The sequence below is a fragment of the Anguilla rostrata genome, chromosome 15, assembly GCF_018555375.3.
Source record: "Anguilla rostrata isolate EN2019 chromosome 15, ASM1855537v3, whole genome shotgun sequence".
Lineage (NCBI taxonomy): Eukaryota > Metazoa > Chordata > Actinopteri > Anguilliformes > Anguillidae > Anguilla > Anguilla rostrata.
The window spans coordinates 6,790,507-6,813,416 of record NC_057947.1 but is presented as its reverse complement, the minus strand read 5'-3'; the positions used below and the strand labels follow the sequence as shown (position 1 = coordinate 6,813,416).

At 42.2% G+C, this 22,910-nt stretch overlaps 1 protein-coding gene across 3 annotated transcripts in view; it reads left to right on the top strand.

Annotated features, from left to right (window-relative positions):
* thsd7ba (thrombospondin, type I, domain containing 7Ba) overlaps positions 1-22,910 on the top strand; it is a 159,796-nt gene that overhangs the window by 105,213 nt on the left and 31,673 nt on the right. For all 3 annotated transcript variants that reach the window (XM_064311520.1, XM_064311521.1, XM_064311519.1), the window contains exons 11-14: positions 973-1,088; positions 3,228-3,360; positions 3,527-3,630; positions 16,614-16,808. In XM_064311520.1, the coding sequence (XP_064167590.1) occupies positions 973-1,088; positions 3,228-3,360; positions 3,527-3,630; positions 16,614-16,808 (548 nt within the window). The remainder of the gene's footprint in view (positions 1-972; positions 1,089-3,227; positions 3,361-3,526; positions 3,631-16,613; positions 16,809-22,910) is intronic.

Sequence of the window (22,910 nt, the reverse complement as noted above, 5' to 3'; positions counted from 1 at the left end):
TCTTAGAAGCACATTTATTTATTTATTTAATGTGTGTGTATGTGGGTGTGTGTTGTAGAGAGAGAGAGAGAGAGATAGTGTTTGTGTGTGTGTGCATGTTTGTGGGTCTGTGTGTGTGCAAGTGCATGTGTTTCTGCATGCATGCCTGCGTGTGTGTGTTTGTGCATGTATAAGTAGCAGCAAAAGAAAACTAGTTATCAGAACATGTTGTACTACAACATTAGCGATGAAGCACAAATTGAAACGGTCTGACAGGCATTCTTTGTGCTATTTTTTCTGAAGGTGTGCTGTTGAATTTGTTTTGTGAATTCCTGGGTTGCAGCGAGCAAGGAAACATTGTACTGATCCAGTCCTGTGCTCACGTTTATGTTTTGTTGAGCAAACAATGTAGTATGAGGCTAAGAACTTCAGCGAGCTCGACAGGAATAACTTGATTGTTGATTCATTTGCTTTGTGGCAGAAGCTGGAGGCAAGTGTATTTCTTTTCAGAATCTTAGAATTCAGCGCATGGCGTTTCTCGCCAGTACGGTGATTCACATCTGCTTTCTCACCATGGGGTACACCGAAGGATCTAAAATCAATAAAATATGTACTGTGCATAAAATAAATTAGTGTCAGGTGTCGACTGGGCAGTGGAATGTGTCGAGGCCATTGCTGTGAGCTTAACTGCCGGTGTGTCGAATCTGCATTCACAATCCCTGCATTCATAGCCTAACCAAGATTCCGATCACAGCTTAGGTATGCACCCCTGAAAACCTGAAATGGTTGACTGGAAAGAAAGAGGGTGCATTTTTGAGAATCGAATTCTCGGCATTTCAAATAAAAATGAGAAATGTAGACGAAATCATTATTTTGCTACTTCATCACGTTTTGTCTGAAGGGAAAACACATATCTGCTGCCTGCCTGAAAATCAAAGGAAATCAGATTTCAATGCTGAGGGATAAAATCAAGGTCCCTTCTTGTTGTCCTAGATGCCCAGATTCGTCACGGCCAGACACCGTTCGCCCCTGTGTGCTTCCCTGCAAGAAAGACTGCATTGTGACTCCTTTCAGCGAATGGACACTTTGTCCTGTTACCTGCCAACCAGGTATTGTTTCTGAGAAGCGACCAGGGCTGCCGTAAGAGGGAGGAAAGTTAGGGCCATTTCAGTGGCCCTGACTTGCAGGGGCTCTCAAACAATATTAGAATATGGGATTGTCTGGTGCGGTGTGTGTGTATGTGACAGCATGTCTTTGGGCTGTAGTGTAGTGTGTGACAGCATGTCTTTCAGATGAAGTCAGATATTTTTGCTTTTCCAGCTACAATGTCCATTTTTTTCTTTTCTTTTTGTTGACTTTTTAAAAGGCCTGAATTTGGATTTTTAATGAATGTAATTTAGCCTTGATGTAAGAAAAAAAAAACCTTGATTTGAGACATGTGTCTCTTTGCTGTATATTGAAGTTCAGTTCCTTTGTTTTGGAATACAGTTTAATCTTGAATTTCAGTTACGCATTTAAGGAGGTTACTCATTTGTTTTTATAATACCTGCAAAATTGTTTTATGTCAAGTGGAGTAATGTGGACCTGAATAGCTGCATTCTCCACTGAAATAGTTAAGAATGATTATTAGATGTTTATAATTTTTTAATTATACTGACAGCAAATTATTGTGTTAATATATGTATAAGGCTTTAAAACATTTCAACTTTACTTTAGAAACTAGAAAAAAAATGTTTTATCCTTTACAGAAGGACTGAAATAAAGAATTCTGGCCTGAAGGCAGTCCAAACGGTTTATACTGGATCGTAAGATGGCTTGCACATTAGAAGGTTAAAATGGAAATGTTAAGTAGCACGTGGAAAACATCAGTATTCCATGTGCAAGTGACAGAATAATATACAGCAGAGAAGAAAGAATAAAATAGGCCATTAGGAAATTATGGGAGAAAGCGTGGGAAGACTCTGTGTTAAGAGAGTCTCGTGAGCAGACACATTAAATCTCTCTTGCCTGAATACAAGCTCCCAAATTGTCCTTTAAATAAAGTCATTCTTTCCCCTCTGAACAAAAACGACAAATTATGTTACCAGTTAATTTAACACTGATGCAACTTGCAAATATTAACACTAGGAACACTGGCGTAACTTGCAAATATTGTTATTAGTAGTTGTATAACCTGTTGTTTGAGGCATCCCTAAACTTGCTAGTCTGCTTGAATTCCCAAAACATGCAGCACTAATATAGCAGTACATTGTCAGTAAATAAGTAGGGCTCTTTGGAATGTGTTTGTCTTTGGCTTGGTTTTATATTATTTCAGTTATCTTTGATGGATCTTTGACACATATGCATTTTTTTGGCAGTATGTTTATTAAGCAGCTACACGCTATGCCCACCCTTGGACCAGTCAGAATTGAGCATTCAGCCAAGCCGTTGTATAATTTCCAATAATGGGACAGCCCATTGTGTTTATTCCTTACATAACACCCTTAACAAAACGACGTTAACAAATCTCTGCAAGCAATGACATTCCGTTTTTATCAACATTAGACATTACAAAAGGGCGCATGTCACTACACCATCCAAAATGTAGAGCCAGGGCAAGATGAATTACCAGAGTTGCACGGAAAGGTAACCTGCGTGTAATTGTTGTGAATGTCAAACGTTGTGAGGTAATGCAAAAGCATTGCGAGGGTACGCAAAAGTAGCTCAAAAAATAAAAAAAATAAAAAGGAATCCCCACCATGACCCTTAAGGGGCTCTGTATTTTTTTCATCCAGTCCAGGTTTTTATTTCTTCCAGTCCAGGTTTTTTTTCTTCCAGTCCAGTTTTTTTTTCTTCCAGTTCAGGTTTTTTTTAAAATTTATTTATTTTTTATTTCTCATTAAAGGGACACCTCGGCCTTTTCACAGTTCTAAAATCAATGCGCTACAAAATCCAGAATTCTAAAGCAGTTTAAGCACCGTTGTCAAAAACAATGATTTTGGTTCCATATGTCAATTTTGATATTTCATTTTGATATGAGTAAAGGAATTTTTTTTTCCTATTAAGGGGTGGTGCCTCCCCTTAGTGCTTAATAAACTTTTGGTCATTTTTTGAGCATGCACAACATTTATTTTTGTTTAGGTTACTTGCCAAGCATGAATACAGGCACACTTGTTATTTTATCTTCATCCTTACCTGCCTATGAGATATTTCAATAATGTAGATCCTGCTATGATGCTGAAGTTTCATTTCTGTTTTCCATTCCCAAGTCAACTCAACTCCAGCCACCCAATCACGATACAGAATCATCGTCCAGAGGTCAGCCAATGATGGGCAGGAATGTCCAGACACCCTTTACGAAGAAAGAGAATGCGAGTCACTCCCCGTTTGTCCAACCTACAGGTAAACTTGCCCCAAAATTTTTTTTGTTGGGTTAATTTGACTGAATACAGGCAATACAGTATGCAGTTGAACAGCCTGAGAAGTGGCTGTGCAAATGTTGCTGGATGCAAGGCAGATGTTTTTTCAGACGCTGCATAAGGACGGTCGTGTGTCTGGTTTTTGGCAGGTGGAAGACGCACAGATGGAATCAGTGTGTACTGGTGCCTGACTCAGTCAGACAGGGTCTGGCAGGTCCAGGAGAGTCCTGTGGCAGAGGTCTGGAGACACGCGGTGAGTCACTCTGGCCATGGCAGCTTTCTCTGAGTCCACAGCCTGGATTCAGTCAGCACTACCCCTTCCTTTTGACCTGTCGTCCATTTAGTATGGATTTATTTTTTTGGTTAATTGGTCATTTAACGGCTTTCCCAAAATTAAAGACCACACTTTAGCATTTGAAAAACCTGTAAGTGAGCAGATTTACAAACATGCACATTTTTTTTTTATCAAGAAAAAGAAAATTAAAAATGAAGAGTGCACATTCAAGTGTTAAATCTTTTTCATCTTATGGATTTTGGCAATCCTTTCACTTGGCAGCATAAAAATTCCTTGTACAAGTATTTTTTTTTTTTTCAGGATATGACCCATGCCATGTCTATTTCACACATTCTCTTGTTGGTTCAAGAAGGGTTCAAACCCAGCAGGCACTCTGGGTAATGTGTGTGTAAAGATTACAGGCGCAACAGTGTGGATTGCTGCAATTGTAGATATCATTTTATTTTATTTTTTTAAAGTCTTGAATTATTTTAATCATGAAAGACATCAGCTAATTTCAAATTGCCGTGATATCCGAACCTCCTTCAGGCTTTGCAGCTGTTGCTCTGAACAAAAGCGTGGAATCTATTGCAGCATCACTCTGCAAGTCATGTCATCGTTCATTGCAGACCTTAAAGGTTTAGATAAGTCGCCTCCTCTTTGCACACTAAGACAGCTTCGTCTGTTTCTGTGCGCAATTTAAACGAACTGCCTCAGCATTGCCATGTGCTAACAGACAGAAGGGGTGTGTTCCCCAGAACAGTGAAGTTTGGGAATCAAACACTGGAAGGACAATGTGATGTTCATTCCAGAAAGTTCTTGGTATTTCAATAGAAAAAATATATATCTTATGTTTTCAAGACCAAAAAATACTGATTCATAAAGATGGTAAGAGGAGTTATACATGAAGTTATAATAATAATGATGATGAGATTGTGTGAGACTGAATCCTTGCTTTTTCTTTTTAGTGTACATAATCAATGAATGCTATATATTGAATAATAAATCAATACTAACAGCTGGAGAAATGTAGTGCATTTAAGAAGGGGCTATATTCCCAGCCTTACACCCAATGCTGTCCGCAGCATAAGGAAACTCCTTCCAGCAGAGTTTTTCAGTGGCCCCAGTCAATGGATGAAAAAAAAAACCATTTCAATGGTGACATCATTTAAATGCGGTAGTCCGTTACCCTTTTATGTTTGCCTACCATGAGATGCATACATACTATGCTCTTAATATAAATGATGTTACATGTTGACAATATTTCTGCTCGGGTACTAATTCTGTAGTTTTCCACATCAGGAGCCTCCAGTGTTGATGTATAATGGCTGTTAGTCATTGGTCCCCTTGTTTAAAAGGCAGAAACTGGTGTGGTACATATTGTAGACCTACTGCCATACTCTGTACTAATTATCTGGCTTTCAAAGCTGCAGTGCATTATGTGTCAAAGTGTGCCTCTTTTATCTGTGCCATCATAATTTCTCATAAGTGTGTGAACATGCGGAGAATGTATGTGTGAACAAGTGGGTGTATCAGTTTAAGAATCTGTCTTTCATGCAAATAATTAAAAACCCACTGTCATGGGGCGCCCTTCTCAAAGTAACACATTGCCTAATCACCTGACTAGAGCACCTTAGGCCCCTTTTCCATGGTGCTGTAGAAGGTTCTGTCCTTTGTATCAGATGGTTAAACTGAGGTCCTGAATTGCAGTGACTAGTAAAGGTCTATTAACCCTCTTTTGTAACGGTAGGAGTAGCCAGCTAACCATTCCCCTATCGCTGACTGTCTATACAGTTTCATGTATTCTCTACTCCTTTTCATTCCACGTGCTGTCGATTCGCAGTTCTTAGTTTACTTGGTGAAATTAAAGTAAATGGTCATTAGTTTTATGAGTAAAACATCTAAACCCAAGCAAAATTTTCCAGTTATATGTACTGTGAGCTAAGTGAGAGATAAGCTTAAGCAAGATAGCTGACAGATATATGCGTGGTAGGAGGCATTAAAATGGCTCCTTTAAATTTACCATTTGATGTCATCACAAGGAGGGGGAAAGGCAAATGTAATAACTCTTGCCACTTTTTAAAGGGCATCGTGTTCAGTGCAAAATCTTTATCTGGATGGGAAGCGCAAGCTTGCGGACAGGAACGAACGAGTCCAACATCGCCAGACCTATAACGCCCTTCACTGCACAGGAGGAATAACACTCTTCCTCCAGCTTAACTACCTGTGTGGATAGAGCCGCTTCCTTCAGTTCCCAAAGACTGACTTGGAGAATAGCTTCCCTTGATCAGCGGAAAAAGACAGAATTCAATTTATCCAGAAATGCATTAGCGTCTTCTGAACCGGCAGTTTATTTCATATCTATGCAATTCCGAATATGTATTTATTCTGAATTGAACAGCTATGAAATGCATTAGTTTCTTCTGAAACGGCAGTTTAGGTTACACCTGTACAAGTCGGGACAAATATGTATTTAAAAAGACTTTTTAATTTGTGAAGGTAGAGAGAGCGATACACCACCGTTATCTTTAATGACCTTGACAGGTGTAAACGTTTTGACAGTTTCAGTTTGAGAGTTTGCTAGGTGTGTCTCCATGAATTTATTAGACCAACATTTCCTAGCTTAGATTTGTCTCTTGCCTGGCTCATAACCATGTTTTTATATTGCTTTCAACAGAGAAATTTCACTTTCCCCAAGAGAAACCTGTCTGTAGTGTGTTCTATTAAGATTGAGAGCAAAAGAAGTAGATAAGCCTTGAATAAAATAAATTCAAAACCTAAGAGTATGACAATTGATATCAGGGGGGAATTCGTTCTTTTCCAGAAAATCTGTGATAACATCATTCATGTATTTTATAAAGACATTGTTCTGGAGAACATTAAAAGTCCAGGTCTTTGAGCGTGGTCCCCCTGGAGCAGTACTGAATGTAAACAGCGAAGGAGCTCGATCAGATGTTGGTGCCAGCAGTATCTCTCATTGCAGTTTCTGCTACGCCTTTACTGTACATTACTGGAGAAAATGAAAGTATAATTCATAGGACGGAAGGTTTTATGATGAGATGAAAAAGGTTCATGTCAGAACAGTGGTGCCAATGTGGAGATCATTCATTCAAAATATCTTTTCAATGCATTGAGGGAGAAATCCCACTGTGCGCTAAATATTTGTAGCACATTTGTCAAAACTTGGGTCAACAACCAAAACTGAAGCACCGTTTGAATCAGCAGTTTGAGCTTAATGTCATCAAAAATATGCAGGGGCAGATATTTGGTGTGAATACAGGAGCAGAGCATAATTTAGAAAGGTTGTAAAAATAACCAAAACCGAATCTTCCATTCAAATGAATCCTAAACGCATGGAAGAATAACCCCAAATTCATACTTTTTTCCACGTGAATCCATTGTCTCAAAGGTCACCTGCTCTCTTTGGCTCAGTCTGCTCAGCTTTTCTTTTTCTCCTTTTCTGGGAAGCAGAGCGTACCAGATGTTTCCTGAGTCACATCGTAATTTAAATAGTGAAGTGAACAGAAGTTTCTGAAGCAGGCAGATGTAAAATATAATTGTGAAAAAAAGCATGGGCAGGTGTAATGACTCAGATGCTGAACGTCATCTCGGGAAACCATGTCATGTAAGCTCATTACTATAACTTTTGCGTACTTATTTTTTAAATGAATTCATGAATATTATATATTCATCAGTATAATAGCATTTCTTTCCGCCACCATTTGACATTCTGGCATTCCTTTGCATATTACACCTATGGAAATAATTGGAACCATGGTCATCGGTCAAAATGGGTCGGGCGCCCATTAAAAATGTTAAATGTGATCATTTAGGGAGGGGGAGAGTCTGACTTTTTTGGACAACTTAAGTGACCTTAATCATTAACTGAATTTTTAAAAATAAGCTACTTTATTGCTGTGGTATATTAATGGTATATTAATGTCTGTATTAATGATTGGACTATTTCAGCCATGAACTAAAACTGTGACCTTGGGTGATTTGAGAGCATTATTAATTATAACTACTGTCCATTTAAACTAGCATTTGTCTGAGGGATATGTGACCTGCTCTGGTTGGTGTATAAATCAAGTCTTGCATTCATTAGTCTATGTAATTCTGATTGTGTGCTATGGGATATGATATATGGCCATACAATTTCTCAGCTGTCAAAACTGTATAAACCACAGTTATCAAACAGTATGGCACAAATCTCTGCCAATCATGAAAATGCGTATTTATGTCAGGATGTCATTAGAGTTATTTTAACCGTGCTTGTGCACTACCGCTTGTGAGTGTAAGTAGGGTAGTTTTAACTGGGCATTATCCAATCATAAAACCCACCACCATAACTGTTCAACAAGCTTTTGTGGCACCAACATAACATGTTCCTTTTCTCCCTTTTCCTGCTGCAGTGGGTGCATTGCGTGTTCTCTGCCACAAGCGCTTTTCTTTTTGACAGATTGTATTGTATTATGTAATTTTGCAATTTAACAATTAATTAATTACTTTAATTACATGTAATATGTACAGTGTAGTATCAAACCACTGAATTGGCAGGTGGGTCATGTGCCTAAAAACAGGGAAACTAAAATCATCAGATAAATAAACTTATTGATCTTTGTGTCTTTCAAAAGAAACTATTTCAATGATTGTTATAATTGTTCCACTCTTTCTATTTTATTTTTTTAATGAATCATATTGTTCTGCCAGTTTTGCACAATGTATGTGCAGGGATTGACATGCAGCATATGTCTGTAACTTTGTACGTTCACACTGAAAGTCTGATTGTTACTGTATGCGTGGCTTGCATACTGCTGAATGCGTGTCTTGCATACTTCTGAGTAGAGGCGCAATTTCTGAGCAAATGTGTTTTTGTGAATAACAGACAATTAAGTGGTATTGCATGCAATTAAATTTCAATCAGTATGACGGCAAAGCTATTGCCATAAAAACTTAATCATACATAATATAATCGCTTTACTCTATCGCTGTGGCAGACAGGGTCATTATCCATTTAATTTGCAAAGTGTGTTTTACTTTATCCAAAAATAAATACATAAAAAGGGATAAAAATGAATAAATCTATGCCTTCATAAATCATGAGCGTGTATATTTATTGCTGGAAAGCCTTAGAAATGATAAACAGTTGTATGATAATATCACTGCCTTTAGCATCTAAACTAATTTATTATAGATATGACATTTACAGATCTATCAGATATTTTTCCTGCGTTGCCATGACAATGAGTCTTTAGGGCTTTAAGTAAATGGTCTGCATGGTTTAATTTATGCGAGGAACAAACCTTGTTGCGCAGACCCTGCTGCATACTGCTTGCAGCTAATGCTATGCTTGCATTTGCGGAAAGATGAAAACTTAAATAAATGTGTTTATTTTATTATTTAGAGTCGATTGAATCAATAGACTGCCATCTTCATGTTTCATTGTATTTTAATTTATTGAAAAAATCCCTGTGGTTTGCTAAAATGTGCCTTTGGAGGCACAAAAAAAAAATGCAATGTCCAGCCATTTTCTTAGAGCTATTGCTAGAACTTTATTGACCTTAAATTAGAGGCAGTGACTATTTCATTTTGCATGTTCACCAGGGCATGGCATTTTTAGCCAGCTTCTCGGAGACAGTACAAGCTTGTACTGAGGATTACTAATGTCTCCTCTCGAGTTTCTGTTATACTGAGTAAGCCGAACAAGTTTGAAAATAAAGTTAAAGTGCATCTGGTTGCATTGTGCTATGGAGTGTAATTCGTATTGAATTATCATGCCATCCACGCCAGTCTCCTTCCCGTGCACAGACAAAAAGTGCTGTGAAGGATGTCGGGTGCTGAAAGTAGTTGATAGTTCACAAGTTAGTATGAGAAAACGCCCCGAAATGCAGGTCTCGGTTAAACGGGCTCTGGAGGGATGCAATATGGCGCGCAAGGTTAATCGAGGCGTGAACTACGTCCAAGTGCAAATTTGACTCTGTGCTGCCCTCACGATCCTAAGGTCACAGAGAGCAAGGCTGTCTCTGCTGTTACCTGCATGCCGAATGCCCATTTCATCAAGAGGCCACAGCAGGCGTCTTAAAATGCCATGCTGCAGACTTTTGTGCTCTGAAATAACAGAACACTTACAGTATAGTAATGCATGCACTATTGTAGATGGTGTTGAGATAGTGGTCATCTTATTGTGGACATTCAATTTTACCGCAATGCCGATCAACCAGATATTATGTGGAACTTTCCTAGAAATGCATTTTCAAATTGGAAATAAGAGTGCTTTCACACCTACCTTGATTGGTGCGGCTCTGTAAAACTTTTTTCTATGTTTGCTCATTTTATGGGGTGTGAAAGCTCCACCCACACTTGGGTGCACACCAAACAAGTGAACTGTGTTTAGCGGTCTCAGTACTCTTCCTAGTGAGCCCTGGTGCAGTTGGATGCTGGTGAGAACACAGTTCCACGATGGTCCAGACCAAAAACGTTATGTGGTCCAATTACAGGAAATGTTGGCTGTGATTTGGGTGAATATTGCAAATAGAAGGAAAACATACAGAGCTCCATTTTATCTGTGACAAACTGGAGCATTGAGCCCCGCTCGCAGGTGTACATGGAACCAAGAGGAGATCAAGTTCCTTCTAGAAATATTGGCTGAGGATTACATAAGACAGCAGTTGGAGGAAAACCATTAAATGCAGTTACAGTATATTTGATATTTAGTCAGAAGCTGAGTCAGAGAGGATTCGATAGAACTGAATGACTGAAAACTCAAATCCCCACAAAATTTCTGACCAATCAGCAAACACCCACATGCAGGCGCGCAACCACTAATCTCTGTCTGAGCCTCAGAAAAAGAGAAGATTGTGGCAACATGGCAACTGGAATCCTCACAAAGCAATTTCCGAGCTTAAACATGCTCGTTTCACAATGCATTATCAAAACTCTGCATCGGTATCTTGTCCGACATTAGTGGTAGGCGACACTGGCAAAAATATCGATTTTACAAACAGTGCAGCACGGCACACACACACAGGCTGCTTTCCAACCACTTAATCTTTTTCCTTTCCTAGTATGGATGGCCAAATGGGTAAAGAAATACGTGAAATTTACATCTGAAATCACACGTTAAGGCAGTTGGAACGACCTTGCTCTTTTAAGCATCAGTTCAAAGTCACGTCAGTTACAGACGTGGCAGACGAGGAGAGGTGGATTCACAGGTAGATTATTATATGTCACACGTTCAAAAAAAAATACTTCTGCAAAGGATACACTTGTGTTTTCTTGCTCTAGAATTCTTTGGGAGTCTCCTAGCTAAGTGTTTCTCAACCCTGGTCCTGAGGACCCACTGCCCTGCATGTTCTAGATGTTTCCCTGCTCCAACACACCTGATTCAAATGAATGGGCCTTGCAGAAGCCTGGTAACGACCCATTCATTTGAATCAGATGTGTTGGAACAGGGAGACATCTAGAACATGCAGGGCAGTGGGTCCCCAGGACCAGGGTTGAGAAACTCTGTCCTAGCTCCTTGAAGGAGCATTTAATGGGTTGGAATGACCTCAGAGATGGTGCACCTCCATCAATTTCCAGGTCAGTAAAGGACCTTGGAAATAATGGACGAATAAAATACGCGATTGGAATGCACCCACATTGACAATGACAATTGACAATTGACAATTCCTGCCGTCAATTTAACATTTTTTTTAAACCTGTTTGGCCTTCCATACTAGGAAAAGAGCCAAGGAAAGGAGGTTAAATTTTTTTTTTTTTTTTTAATGAGTTGGAACGCGCACACAGAGATTATTGAGTAGTCAGCACTACACTCTCCTGACAGTAGATAGCACTGCTGCTGGAATAAGCACACACATGGTAGCAGTAAGTTAGCTACCGATAGCCAGGCCTCCACTAATAACAGATAACAATAGCAACAGGACAGATGACAACACACTGTGCCATCTAGCTACTTTTTTCAGTCATGTTGATCCTTGCTCCTTAGCTATCATCGAACAGGTTGCCTAAATTAAACTTTCACACGTCTGTATCTGCGCACCGGCAAGCATTCTGACCTTTTTCTTTTTTCCCCACCAGCATCATTTAACATTCTGATCATTTCATTGTGGAGGAGAACTGAAGTTACATCACCACCCATCTGGCTGCCAGAAGCAAAGTGCTAATGTGATGCACTGGTTTTATAGGCTATTTTTATTTGCAAAACGCAGTGCGTGTGTTATAGGGAAAAAATAGAAGCCTATATAGCCCAGGACTGGGTGTGCCACTGCCCACTTGTACATACAAATTGCTTTCTTTTCAAATTGGATCGTTGCAATGCGAAACCAACCGGACTAAATACAAAACATGGAATGTGACAACTGGCTGAACTCAACTGTGCAGACTTTAGCTCAGGAACTAGGCGTTGGAACTGCCTGAATGTCTTAATAATAGTAATTCTAGTAGTTATATTTACTGGTAGTTAGTTACTGTGCATAATTTTATAATTTTAGGACAGGAATGATAAAAGTACTAATCAAGCTGCATATTTTAGAACTTGACAGACTATGAACAATTTGTTGAAAAATATACATGTATTTTTCTGTCACATTTCATCATATTTCAGGATTAACGACAGAAAAAAGCAAATTGGATAAGAAGAACTTCTGAACATTCGTAAGACACCTGCGCCGCAAGAATTAATGAGTATTGAAAAGCCATTCTCTCAGACAGAAAGGTTTGACAAGCTCTTTCAAAGAGGGAAAAACTTAACTGCAGTGTCCTTTTCTGCAGTCTGCAAAAAATGTCAGATTTCGAAGTAGCTGCATTATTAAAGATGATCCCTGCCAAAAGCAGAGGTAACGGTGAAATGTTAATGATTTGGAAGGAAGACGATATGAAAGACCATGCTCTGGAGGTAAAGGAAAGCAGAAATTACTGTGCTAATAATGGCTAGCTTTCATTTTCGAGTCAGAAAGTCACCTCTGAAAAGTCCACTTAAATGGTAATTGGTTGATGGAACTGAAAAGCATAGTTTCTCAATTAAAACTTTAAATTCTATCTTAGGAGACAGCTAATAATGACCTTGAGGCAAAAGGACTTCACTCACATATACAGTGCAGTCCTTACTGTGACACATTTTATTTATTTATTTATTTATTTATTTATTTATTTATTTATGTGTTTTGGCTCTGTGTTCCAGCACATTGGATTTGAAATGAAACGATATACGAGGTTAAAGTGCAGACCGTCAGCTTACATCCACATAAAGTGCTCCATGTAGAAATTACAAGCCTTTTTATACATAGTCCCCCCATTTTAGGGGACCAAAACTAATTGGAGAAATTAACAATCTTAAAGTCATCCAGTTTAGTAGTAGTTGGTTGCAAATCCTTTGCATTTAATGACTGTCTGAAGTCTGTTACCCATGGTCATCACCAGACACTGGGCATACTCTGCCAGGCCAGTACGGCAGCCATCTTTAGTTTTTGTTCGTTTTGGGGGATTTTTGACTTCAGTTTTATCTTCAGCAAGTGAAACAGTTCCCGTCAATTTTTTGGCCCTGAGTTTCTTTTGCAGTGTGTTTGGGGTCATTGTCCAGCTGCATGGTAAAACACCTTCTATTTAGTTTTTGGGGGCATTTGGTTGGAACTGAGCAGATAAGATGTTTCTGTAACTCTTCAGAACTCATCCTACTGCTGCCGTCTGCAGTCACATCGTCGTCGAGACAAGTGAGCCGGTTCCAGTGGCAGCCATACACGCCCAAGCCGTAACACTACCTCCACCGTGTTTCACAGATGAGTACGGTGCTTTGGATCCCCTTTCTTTCTCTACATTCTTCTCTTTCCAGTTCTGTTCCAAACTGTACCAAACAGTTGTTTTTTGTATTGGCGGTGTCTCTGATAGATTGATTCTAATTTCTCAGCCTCATGGTGGCCTGCTTTAGTAGCATTGACTTGTCTTTTTTCCTCAGAGAATGGCAACAGACTCCAAATGCAAATGTGATGGCTAGACTCAAATCCACGCCTTTCGTTAGCTTTACTGTGCATGAACTAATGATGCACCAACACACAGGTGGCCAAGAAACGGCTTTAGCAGCCAATTACTTTAGGTGCACCCTGTATGGATGTAAATAACTGCAAATTAAAGCTGGCTGTCTGCATATTCCTTGTTTCTTTTCACATCCAATGTACTGGAGTACAGAGCCAATACAACAGAGATTGTGTCACTGTCCAAATACTTACAGACTGGATCGTATACTAAAAAAAAGTAATAATTTTAAGTATCCCTGCATTCAACAATTCAGTAAAGTGATCAATCATCGGTATAGTCTAACTATTCCCCTGTTTCTCTCTAACGAGTGAGTAAAACAGTGAGCGGACGATGAAAGAAAGTGGAAATATTTCATTCAGATTAGTAGAGCCCACTTATGCATTTGCTGTTGTCAACCTTGCAGCCACAATGGGTTTTAACAAATGAAATAAGAGCTTGAGTAAAGCAAATTCCTGTTTTAGAAGGGGAGTTGAGAGGAATGTTGTCTCGACAGAAAGATGCACTGTTATTGATTTCCCAAGGCAATTGCAGGCTTTTTTTAAGGCATAGTAATTTTTAAACTATTGGATCAGCTGATAACTTGCTTAATGCAGATTTAATGCTTTATTTCTTTCATTTCTATTATGTCCATATACCATATTAGATGCATCTGTTCATCTCAAACCTTAATTTGGGAATCTGGTAATTGGAGACATTTACTGTATACACCTAGTTATAACAGCAATGGTTTAGCTAATAATAAGAAATATTAAAAGATTTTCACCTGCTGAAGGATAAGAAGTACCATTTTTTTGTTTGCAAGAAACTAATTCAGTATCACTAGATGAAGGAGTAAGGTGGAACAATAAACATTTTAATTATTTAAAAAGAGTTATACTTATGATTCTATTAAAAAATGTAGTCAACTCATTATAGCCTTACTACAAAAATGAAGAGAAATATTGGAGTATTGGTTTGGAAAGGGCCAGGAACTCTACCGCCCACATGTCAGAAATTGTAACTGGTTGGAAAAAACATGGATAAAGTTTTAGGGGAGTTTTATTTATGAATGAATAACTTGCTAGCCATCTGATTTATAAAACAACAGTTGTCTCATCCATATGATTCTTCTAATTGAAACGAACAATTTGTCTGCATTTTTGCAACTAACAAGATGCTTCATATTTTGTGCATTGATTAGTCACCCGTGTGCAGAATCTACACAGACCAGATCGAGTCAGATGGCACATTTATTCTGATACTATCCGTTTGCATACCTCATCAACCCATTTAGGATCACTATAGACCGCTTCTATTTTAAACCCGGGGGGGGCAGAGGAAGAAAGAATGGCGTGATTATTCTTTCCCAAGACCACTAGGACCCCTTCTTCCTCCCTCCCACGCCCGTCTTCATCTCAGTATTCGGCAGAGGGCAAAATTTAAAAGTCAAATACAAATCAATAGGATGTGTTAAAAGCATGTTTTCAGATCAGCAATGCATCAAAGGCATTGTAAGGGTGATATTCGAAGATAAGTACATGACCCTCCCGAAGGGCGGATTCTGTCGATGAAGGCGCTCGTTTTGTTTCGTATCAACGGTTTGAAGAGTCCTGTTTAACACAAACTTCATTTCAAAAAGGGCTTTTCTTTTCAGCGCGCTCGCTTTTCTGTTCCCACTTCATTATGTTCGCTAGATTATCAGCGTGTATAAATAAGGCGATTATCTTCTTCTTCTTTTTTTTTGCTTTTTTTTCCCCAGATAGAGCGAATCCATTTTGGTTGTTGTTGCACCTCCTCTCTTTTACCATCATCGGCATGAATAATGTGAAACACAGGCTCTGGCCTAGAAAAGAAATGTTTATTAATAGTATTTATGACTAAACATTGTATTTGATATTGTAGAGATGGTAGAACAGTTCATTTAAGACTCTTTTCCCTTTTCTTCTTGTGGGATTATAATGTGAAATCACATTTCTGGGAAAGAAGAGGAGGCAGGTATGACTTTGACTCTGTGTTGGCGAGACATTTTCCCAGCCTCTTTCTGAGGTGGCAATGTTCTCAGAGGTTTTTTTTGTGTGTGTGTGTGTGTGTGTGTGTGTCTACCGAAAGCTCTTATAAAATCCAATAAATATCTCTCTCTGATGTCATCGCATCCGCTCGGCACAGAAAGACCCACGTGGAGGAGGAGCGTGTCGAAGCATTCCCTCGTTAAAAGCAGACGGACCGATTTCCGGCTGCAGACAGAGCGCTCGTCCTCGCCTCAAAGCGGGGTTCGGATGCGGAGGCATTGTTCTCTCCCGAGGGTAACGGCTGCCACCGCGCTGCCACCGCTCCCGTAATTTACCCAGATGGAGCTTCGCAACCTCAGAACGCATTTCCGAAATGGAGACTAAAACTTTTTAAAACTGTCTAAAACCGGCGAGGATCCAGCTAAATGGGTTTATCACAAAGACTCGCAGTTTCTATTGTGAACACAGAACCCCGGCAACAAAAGTCGAACCTCGTTAATTCAGTTCTTCTTTTCAGGCGCTGGAACGCTGAGTACTCCGAAGAGCCAGGAATTCATTTTCTTGTAAAGTTGTGTGTTTGATTGCGTGAGACTTTCCATTTTCTCCATTATGTTAATCAAAACCCAAGCAAAGTGGAGCCAAGGTGGAGAAAATAAATTTCACAGTATTAGTGCTTAGTGATATTTTCTCTCACGGATGGCAACTGATACCAAAGGCCAAATCAGCAACCATTAACACTGTTTGCACTCATTTGAATTTACACTGAAAATGGGCAGAGATATAAGGGTTTGCTGAGGGTTAGCAGTTGGTTTTTAAGAGTTAGCAATTGGTAGCACGTGGCGCTGCATCTGTACCCGTTATGAGGTTTGTGACGCCTAACTGTCAAACTACCGCCCGAGTGATTAGGACGCCTTGTGGGACTGACGCCTCCCGTTCCTCCAGGTGTGACGTGCGTGGGCGAGGAGGACGACGAGCCGGTGGACGTGTCGGAGTGCCTGCGGTGGGCCGGCGCCATGCCAGCGCGGGTCCAGCAGTGCCGGGTGCCCTGCAAGGACGACTGCGCCCTCAGCGGCTGGTCCAGGTTCACCGAGTGCAGCGAGTGCGGAGGCTGGCGCAGCCGCCGCCGCTCCCTCACAGGTATGCCTCCCGGGCACCGCCACGCCCGCTCTCTCACAGGTACGCCTCCCGGGCACGGCCACGCCCGCTCTCTCGCAGGTACGCCTCCCGGGCACCGCCGCGCCCGCTCTCTCACAGGTACGCCTCCCGGGCACGCCACGCCGCTCTCACAGGTAGCTCCCGGCTCGCCCGCGCTCCTCACAGGTACGCTCCGGGCACCGCCGCGCCCGCTCTCTCACGTACGCTCCGGGCACCGCGCGCCCGCTTCTCACAGGTACGCCTCCCGGGCAGCGCCACGCCCGCTCTCCAGTCCTCCGGCACCGCCGCCGCCTCTCACAGGTACGCTCCCGGGCACCGCGCGCCGCTCTCCACAGTACGCCCGGCCCGCGCGCCGCTCTCTCACAGGTACGCCTCCCGGGCACCGCCGCGCCCGCTCTCTCACAGGTACGCCTCCCGGGCACCGCCACGCCCGCTCTCTCACAGGTACCATATGTGCGCACATATGGTACCTGTGAGAGAAAAACCATATGTGCGCACTCACCCTCACGCACACATGAGCACACGTCTATAACCACACAGGGAAGCACACGCAGAGACACCCAAGCTCACTCGAATGAAAGACACCCACCCTGCACCTCCGATGGCTAGGGTCAATTACTGCAGGCTCGATAACCAGCTGTGTCTGCAAAGGAATCTGTGGCAGTGTGAGACTGCTGGCCTTATCTGGCCCAGGGTTGTGGTGTGGGAATACAGTGTCCAGGGTTGCTTGGATTACTGCTGCATTAACTACTGCTGACAATGTGGCGGGAGCCTACAGACAGCCAGCTGTGCTCCGACCATCACTAGCTCTGTTGTAGTAATGTATAGTGCATATATATTTAATGCATGTGATCACTATAGTGACCTATAGTGATGTTTGACCTGTGTAAAATAGTCAGACGTTTGGGGATGATTGCATCAGAGGAAAACACAAGCTTTAGTGACACTGCTGCTGCTTGCAAATACATGTGTGCGCGCACACACACACACACACACATTGGTTTTTAAAAAAAAGATGTAATAGTTAGGGTAGTAAGTAAGTAGTTTGTTCTTAACAGAGCAGTTGTTGATTTGAACCAATTCAGTTTCCAAAATATGCTTCTATTCATACTTGGAGAATGACGAATATTAGATAATTGGTTAAAAAAAAACTTTTTACCCTTTGAAAAGTATGTTTTTGGAATTAAAAATATATATATATATTTGATGTTCTAGAGCTGGTTTCAATTACCAGTAGTGATTGTTACATCAGCACTGGAATGTTAATTTAAGAATATTTTTTCAATCACGTATTTGTGATCTTACACCTTAAAGGGTGTAAGATCACACCCTTCCTGTATAATTTATTTGAATTAATTAAATCATAGCGTATAGTCATAACCATAACCTATGTAAGCCAGGGATAAAAGTGTAGCATTATATAGAAAAATACAGCAGTACACCTTATTGTAGGATTAAAATGCAATAATAATAAATGAAAAATAAATAAATACAGAAGATACATGTACTTGTTACACCTGCCAGCGGAAATCTGAACAATTTCTACTTCTTCCAAATTCTACCTTAAGACAGCAGTGCTGTAGGTAGTAGACAAATAAAATGTGTGGCTTCAGGCTTGCAGTCTCAATTTGGCATAATTCCCTGTCCCAGCAGTCATGCGTCAGGATTAAATGAGGATCCCCTCCAGTTCCACACAGTCGGGTGTCACGCCTTCCCTTTCCATTTAGTTTACATACCCCCAGCCGAAATTACATAGTATGCCTTCTGCTCTTGGGCTGATGCCATTTGTCTTCATAAATATTTGATCTCTTGCCTCTGGGCCCAGGGCAGATCCTGCCTGCTTTCGTTCATAATGCTCTTAACTTAAGATCTAAATTACTCTTTCTTCTGCGTTTGGTGAAATCGGGAGATTTCCAACGCTTGCGTGCGCCGGGGCCCTTCGCCTTGGGAATCTTCAAAGATAACGCCGGCTCGTGCCCATTAGCGAGATTGAGATGCGCGGAAGATCCGTGAAATGCATTTTAAAGCGTAATTGAATTATGTAATGCGTGCGTAGCGTTATGATTTATTTGATAATGATTTCTCAAACTCCGCTCGGATTGCTTTCGTTCGTCTGCGCACGGCTCTTTTCGTGGCCTGAATAAAGAGGTGTGTGCGCTAGAGCAGGGGCTGCAAGTCACTGTCTGTGTACAAGGGGCTCCAACGCCAACACCGACCACAGGCTGCAGTGTCACTGTCTGTGATACAGGGCTGCAACACCGACCACAGGCCTCAGTGTCACTGTCTGTGGTACAGGGCTGCAACACCGACCACAGGCCTCAGTGTCATGTTCTGTGGTAATGGGCTCGAAATCACGATTCTCACAGCTCCTCAGTTGTCACTGTCTGTGGACAGGGCTGACAAACCGACCACAGGCCTCAGTGTCACTGTCTGTGGTACAGGGCTGCAACACCGACCACAGGCCACAGCGTCACTGTCTGTGGTACAGGGCTGCAATACCGACCACAGGCCACAGCGTCACTGTCTGTGGTACAGGGCTGCAACACCGACCACAGGCCACAGCGTCACTGTGTGTGGTACAGGGCTGCAACACCGACCACAGGCCTCAGTGTCACTGTCTGTGGTACAGGGCTGCAACACCGACCACAGGCCGCAGTGTCACTGTCTGTGGTACAGGGCTGCAACACCGACCACAGGCCGCAGTGTCACTGTCTGTGGTACAGGGCTGCAACACCGACCACAGGCCTCAGTGTCACTGTCTGTGGTACAGGGCTGCAACACTGACCACAGGCCTCAGTGTCACTGTCTGTGGTACAGGGCTGCAACACCGACCACAGGCCTCAGTGTCACTGTCTGTGGTACAGGGCTGCAACACCGACCACAGGCCTCAGTGTCACTGTCTGTGGTACAGGGCTGCAACATCGACCACAGGCTGCAATGCAGTAGCTGTGTCACATATGCGTACACGAAAGCCGGTATGAAACGGGACATCTATATGCCATGCATCTATAGCAGTGATTAGTACTCAATGTGTAATAAATTACAGTGCGAGAGTGAGTGTGCACGGGGAGAGAAAGTACAGTGGAGTCTGGAAGTATGTAAGGCGTCTCAGGGGACCTTCATCCTCGCAATCCACAATCCTCTTTTCACTGCAGTTATTTAACTCTAATCTCTCCTCAGAGTGCTGTTTTTCAGGCGCACGCCTGCCATTTCCATATATACCCATTACCCGCTGTGAACGATTCTGAGAGCGTGTCGGAGAGTAAGTGAAGGAACTCTGCGTTCAGGCGGGGTGTGTTTTCCTGAGGAAGCGCTTGTTTCAAATTTAGCATTGCGCATCATACCTTAGGACCCTGCTGAGAATCCAGCCAGTATCAAACGCCTTTCCTGGGTGACAGTTTTAATCCATTCCCGGGAAGATGAACCGGCAGACCGCAGCAACACAATTTCTGCGTTTCACCAAAGCCTCCTCTGCCCGTAACGGGGACTGCCGTGACCCTAAAAACTTTGATTTAAAAATAAATTCAAGTCGTAACGTCTTTATTTTCATTCTGTCTTGCTTTTGGTCAGTTTAAATCGATTATTTGCTGATCTCACCAATCAGCGTAGGTGCAGGCATAAACAAACACCTTCTTTAGATTCTGAGTCTTTAATGAAAAGGGGAAAATATTGTGTGCACTGATCCACAGCAGCTGCATTATCACTCATCCTGTATTGGACCCCTATGACATTAATTAGTGACCCACGACAATAATTGGTTACCCTACAGGGTTGGAGTCCTGATCTATGTGGTCACTTCTGGCACTACGATCTTTACTTCACTCTAGTGTGTTTCTTTTGCACCTCTGCACCTTGAACTAATGCACTTGTTGTGTGTCGCTCTGGATAAGCCTGTAATGCCTGTAATGTAATTACATTATCGCTCCATTTTTTTTTAAAGAGGACTGAACAGCAGTATAGAGTAAAGCCTCACCACACTTATGATGATTATGTTATAACATTTACTGAGCAACTGCTGCTATTTTCAAAGTTGAACAGAGATTTAGAGATTCGGATGCTCGTGTCGTTGTTGGCGAGGTTGAAAGCGAAAGGGCGTAATTATAAACAGGGGGAGCGTAAGTCGCGGACGGTCGATAACATCCGACATGGGAGCGGAGGCGCGAGACGACCGCGCGTTCGGTCCAACGCAAGCGGGCCGTCGCCGTTACCGCGGCGCCGACGGCGGTTTCGCGCCGCCGAAGCGGGTGCGCGCTCGGGCCGCGGCTGAGCAGCGCCAGCAGGTTGGCGGCTCGCTCTCCTGGACACCCGCGGTACCGGCGGCGCGGGGAATTAACGCGGAGAGGGGCGCCCAGAAGACGTTCGAACACGCCGAACATTTTCACCATCTGCTTTGGACCAAAGGACGCATCTCGCACACACTTTCAGGGTCCTTTTCCAAATAAATAAATAAATAAATAAAGTAGGCCTGTAATAAATACGTTGCCACGCTACCTATTCATCTTTAAGAAAAGTTGATAAACCGTTGATTATCTATCCATATTATGGTAGTGACTTCTATTATGATTTGATGTCAATGTTACAATCTGGCCATATTTCAAACCAACCAAAATACAACGTTCATAAATTATTTCTAAAACGTTTCATACTCTGTGATTGGTTTACCACTCATCTGTCTCACTCTCTGCTTGCTTTCCAAAATAATTTATAGTTAATGCTTATTGCGTAAATTTAAATATGAACCAGTCCTGCCGGGAGTGCGTTGGACCAGAAATCCTGAGTGTTTCGAGGGCTGTACTGGGATCAGTTCCGCTGGACGCCTTTACCGCTCGCGCTGCACCGAACGAAGCGCAGCCTTGTCAGCACGGAGCTGCGAGTGTAACGTCCTGAGCAGCTAAGTCTCTTAACAGCAGCCTGCAGGCCCGATTACGCACAGAGCCGTGCGCAATCAGTATCAGTTCTGGATAAGGAGGCTGTGCCAATTCGGTGGTGGCGTGCTATACAGTTTCACGTAGGCTATAGCTGATTTGCAAGTGCTGGCTGTGCGCGCTCCGTTCGAACGCCATTCTTTATTAACGAGCACAGGCATTCCTCTTCAGCGCAAAATAACGTGTCTCGGTGGTGAGGGTTAGGTAAGATTTTCCCCTGGATGCATCACTTCACCCGTTTCCAAACAAGACGGAGCGTGCCATGGCAGAGGCTGCTGCCTGCCGCCGCTCCGCGAGGGTACTCTGGCAAAATGAGCAAAACGCCGAGTGGCGCGGTGTGGAAGGCATTTAGCTTTATCCTCATTAGCATAGCGGGATTTGGAAAGCATGGGAGGGAGGGAGGGAGGGGGGGGAAGGGGAGAGAGAGAGAGAGAGAGGGGGAGGGGGAGAGAGAGGGAGGGGGAGAGAGAGGGGGAGAGAGAGGGAGAAACCCTGTCAGAAGGAATTTGTCCTTATGGGCGCAGAACCAATGTTTACCTTCACTGAAACAGCTTTTAGATAGGCCTACACAACATAGTGGGTGTGCAGACAGCGCTTGCATTGGCCACAGTGAGTGGTTAAATAAAACTAAAATAAAAGCGTGTCCACTCTACCTGACATGGTCCATTTCACACAGTTTTATTTTTTGTTGTTGTTGTTGCACGTGTCGTGGTGGTTTTCACAAGACAGAATATGACTTTGGAATTTGAAACTGAGTTTGAAACCAACTGATTGGGTACTGGTGAAATTCCAATTTCACACTTTTCTGTTCTTAATTTAGGTCTTTCCGAACGCAACAGTGCATTAAACATGGCTTATGTTGCTCCTGCTCAGTGAAGGTATTGAACACCTGGGTTGATGTGTCTATTTTTTTTTTTAGTGTTAGCACAGCAGGGTACAGAACACTGGTTTGTAAAAACAGGAATGTAGATGGCAGTGCAGTATAAAGATAAGGGGATTGAACTAGCAGCTCTAGCATTGTCGGTTCTATTCCAAAGTGGGGCACTGCTGGTGTACCATTGAGCATGGTAGCTAACCTGCATTGTTTCAGAAAATATCTTGCAGTATAAATGTATCATATGTTCAAATGTAAGCTGTGCAGGTCACTCTGGATAAGAGC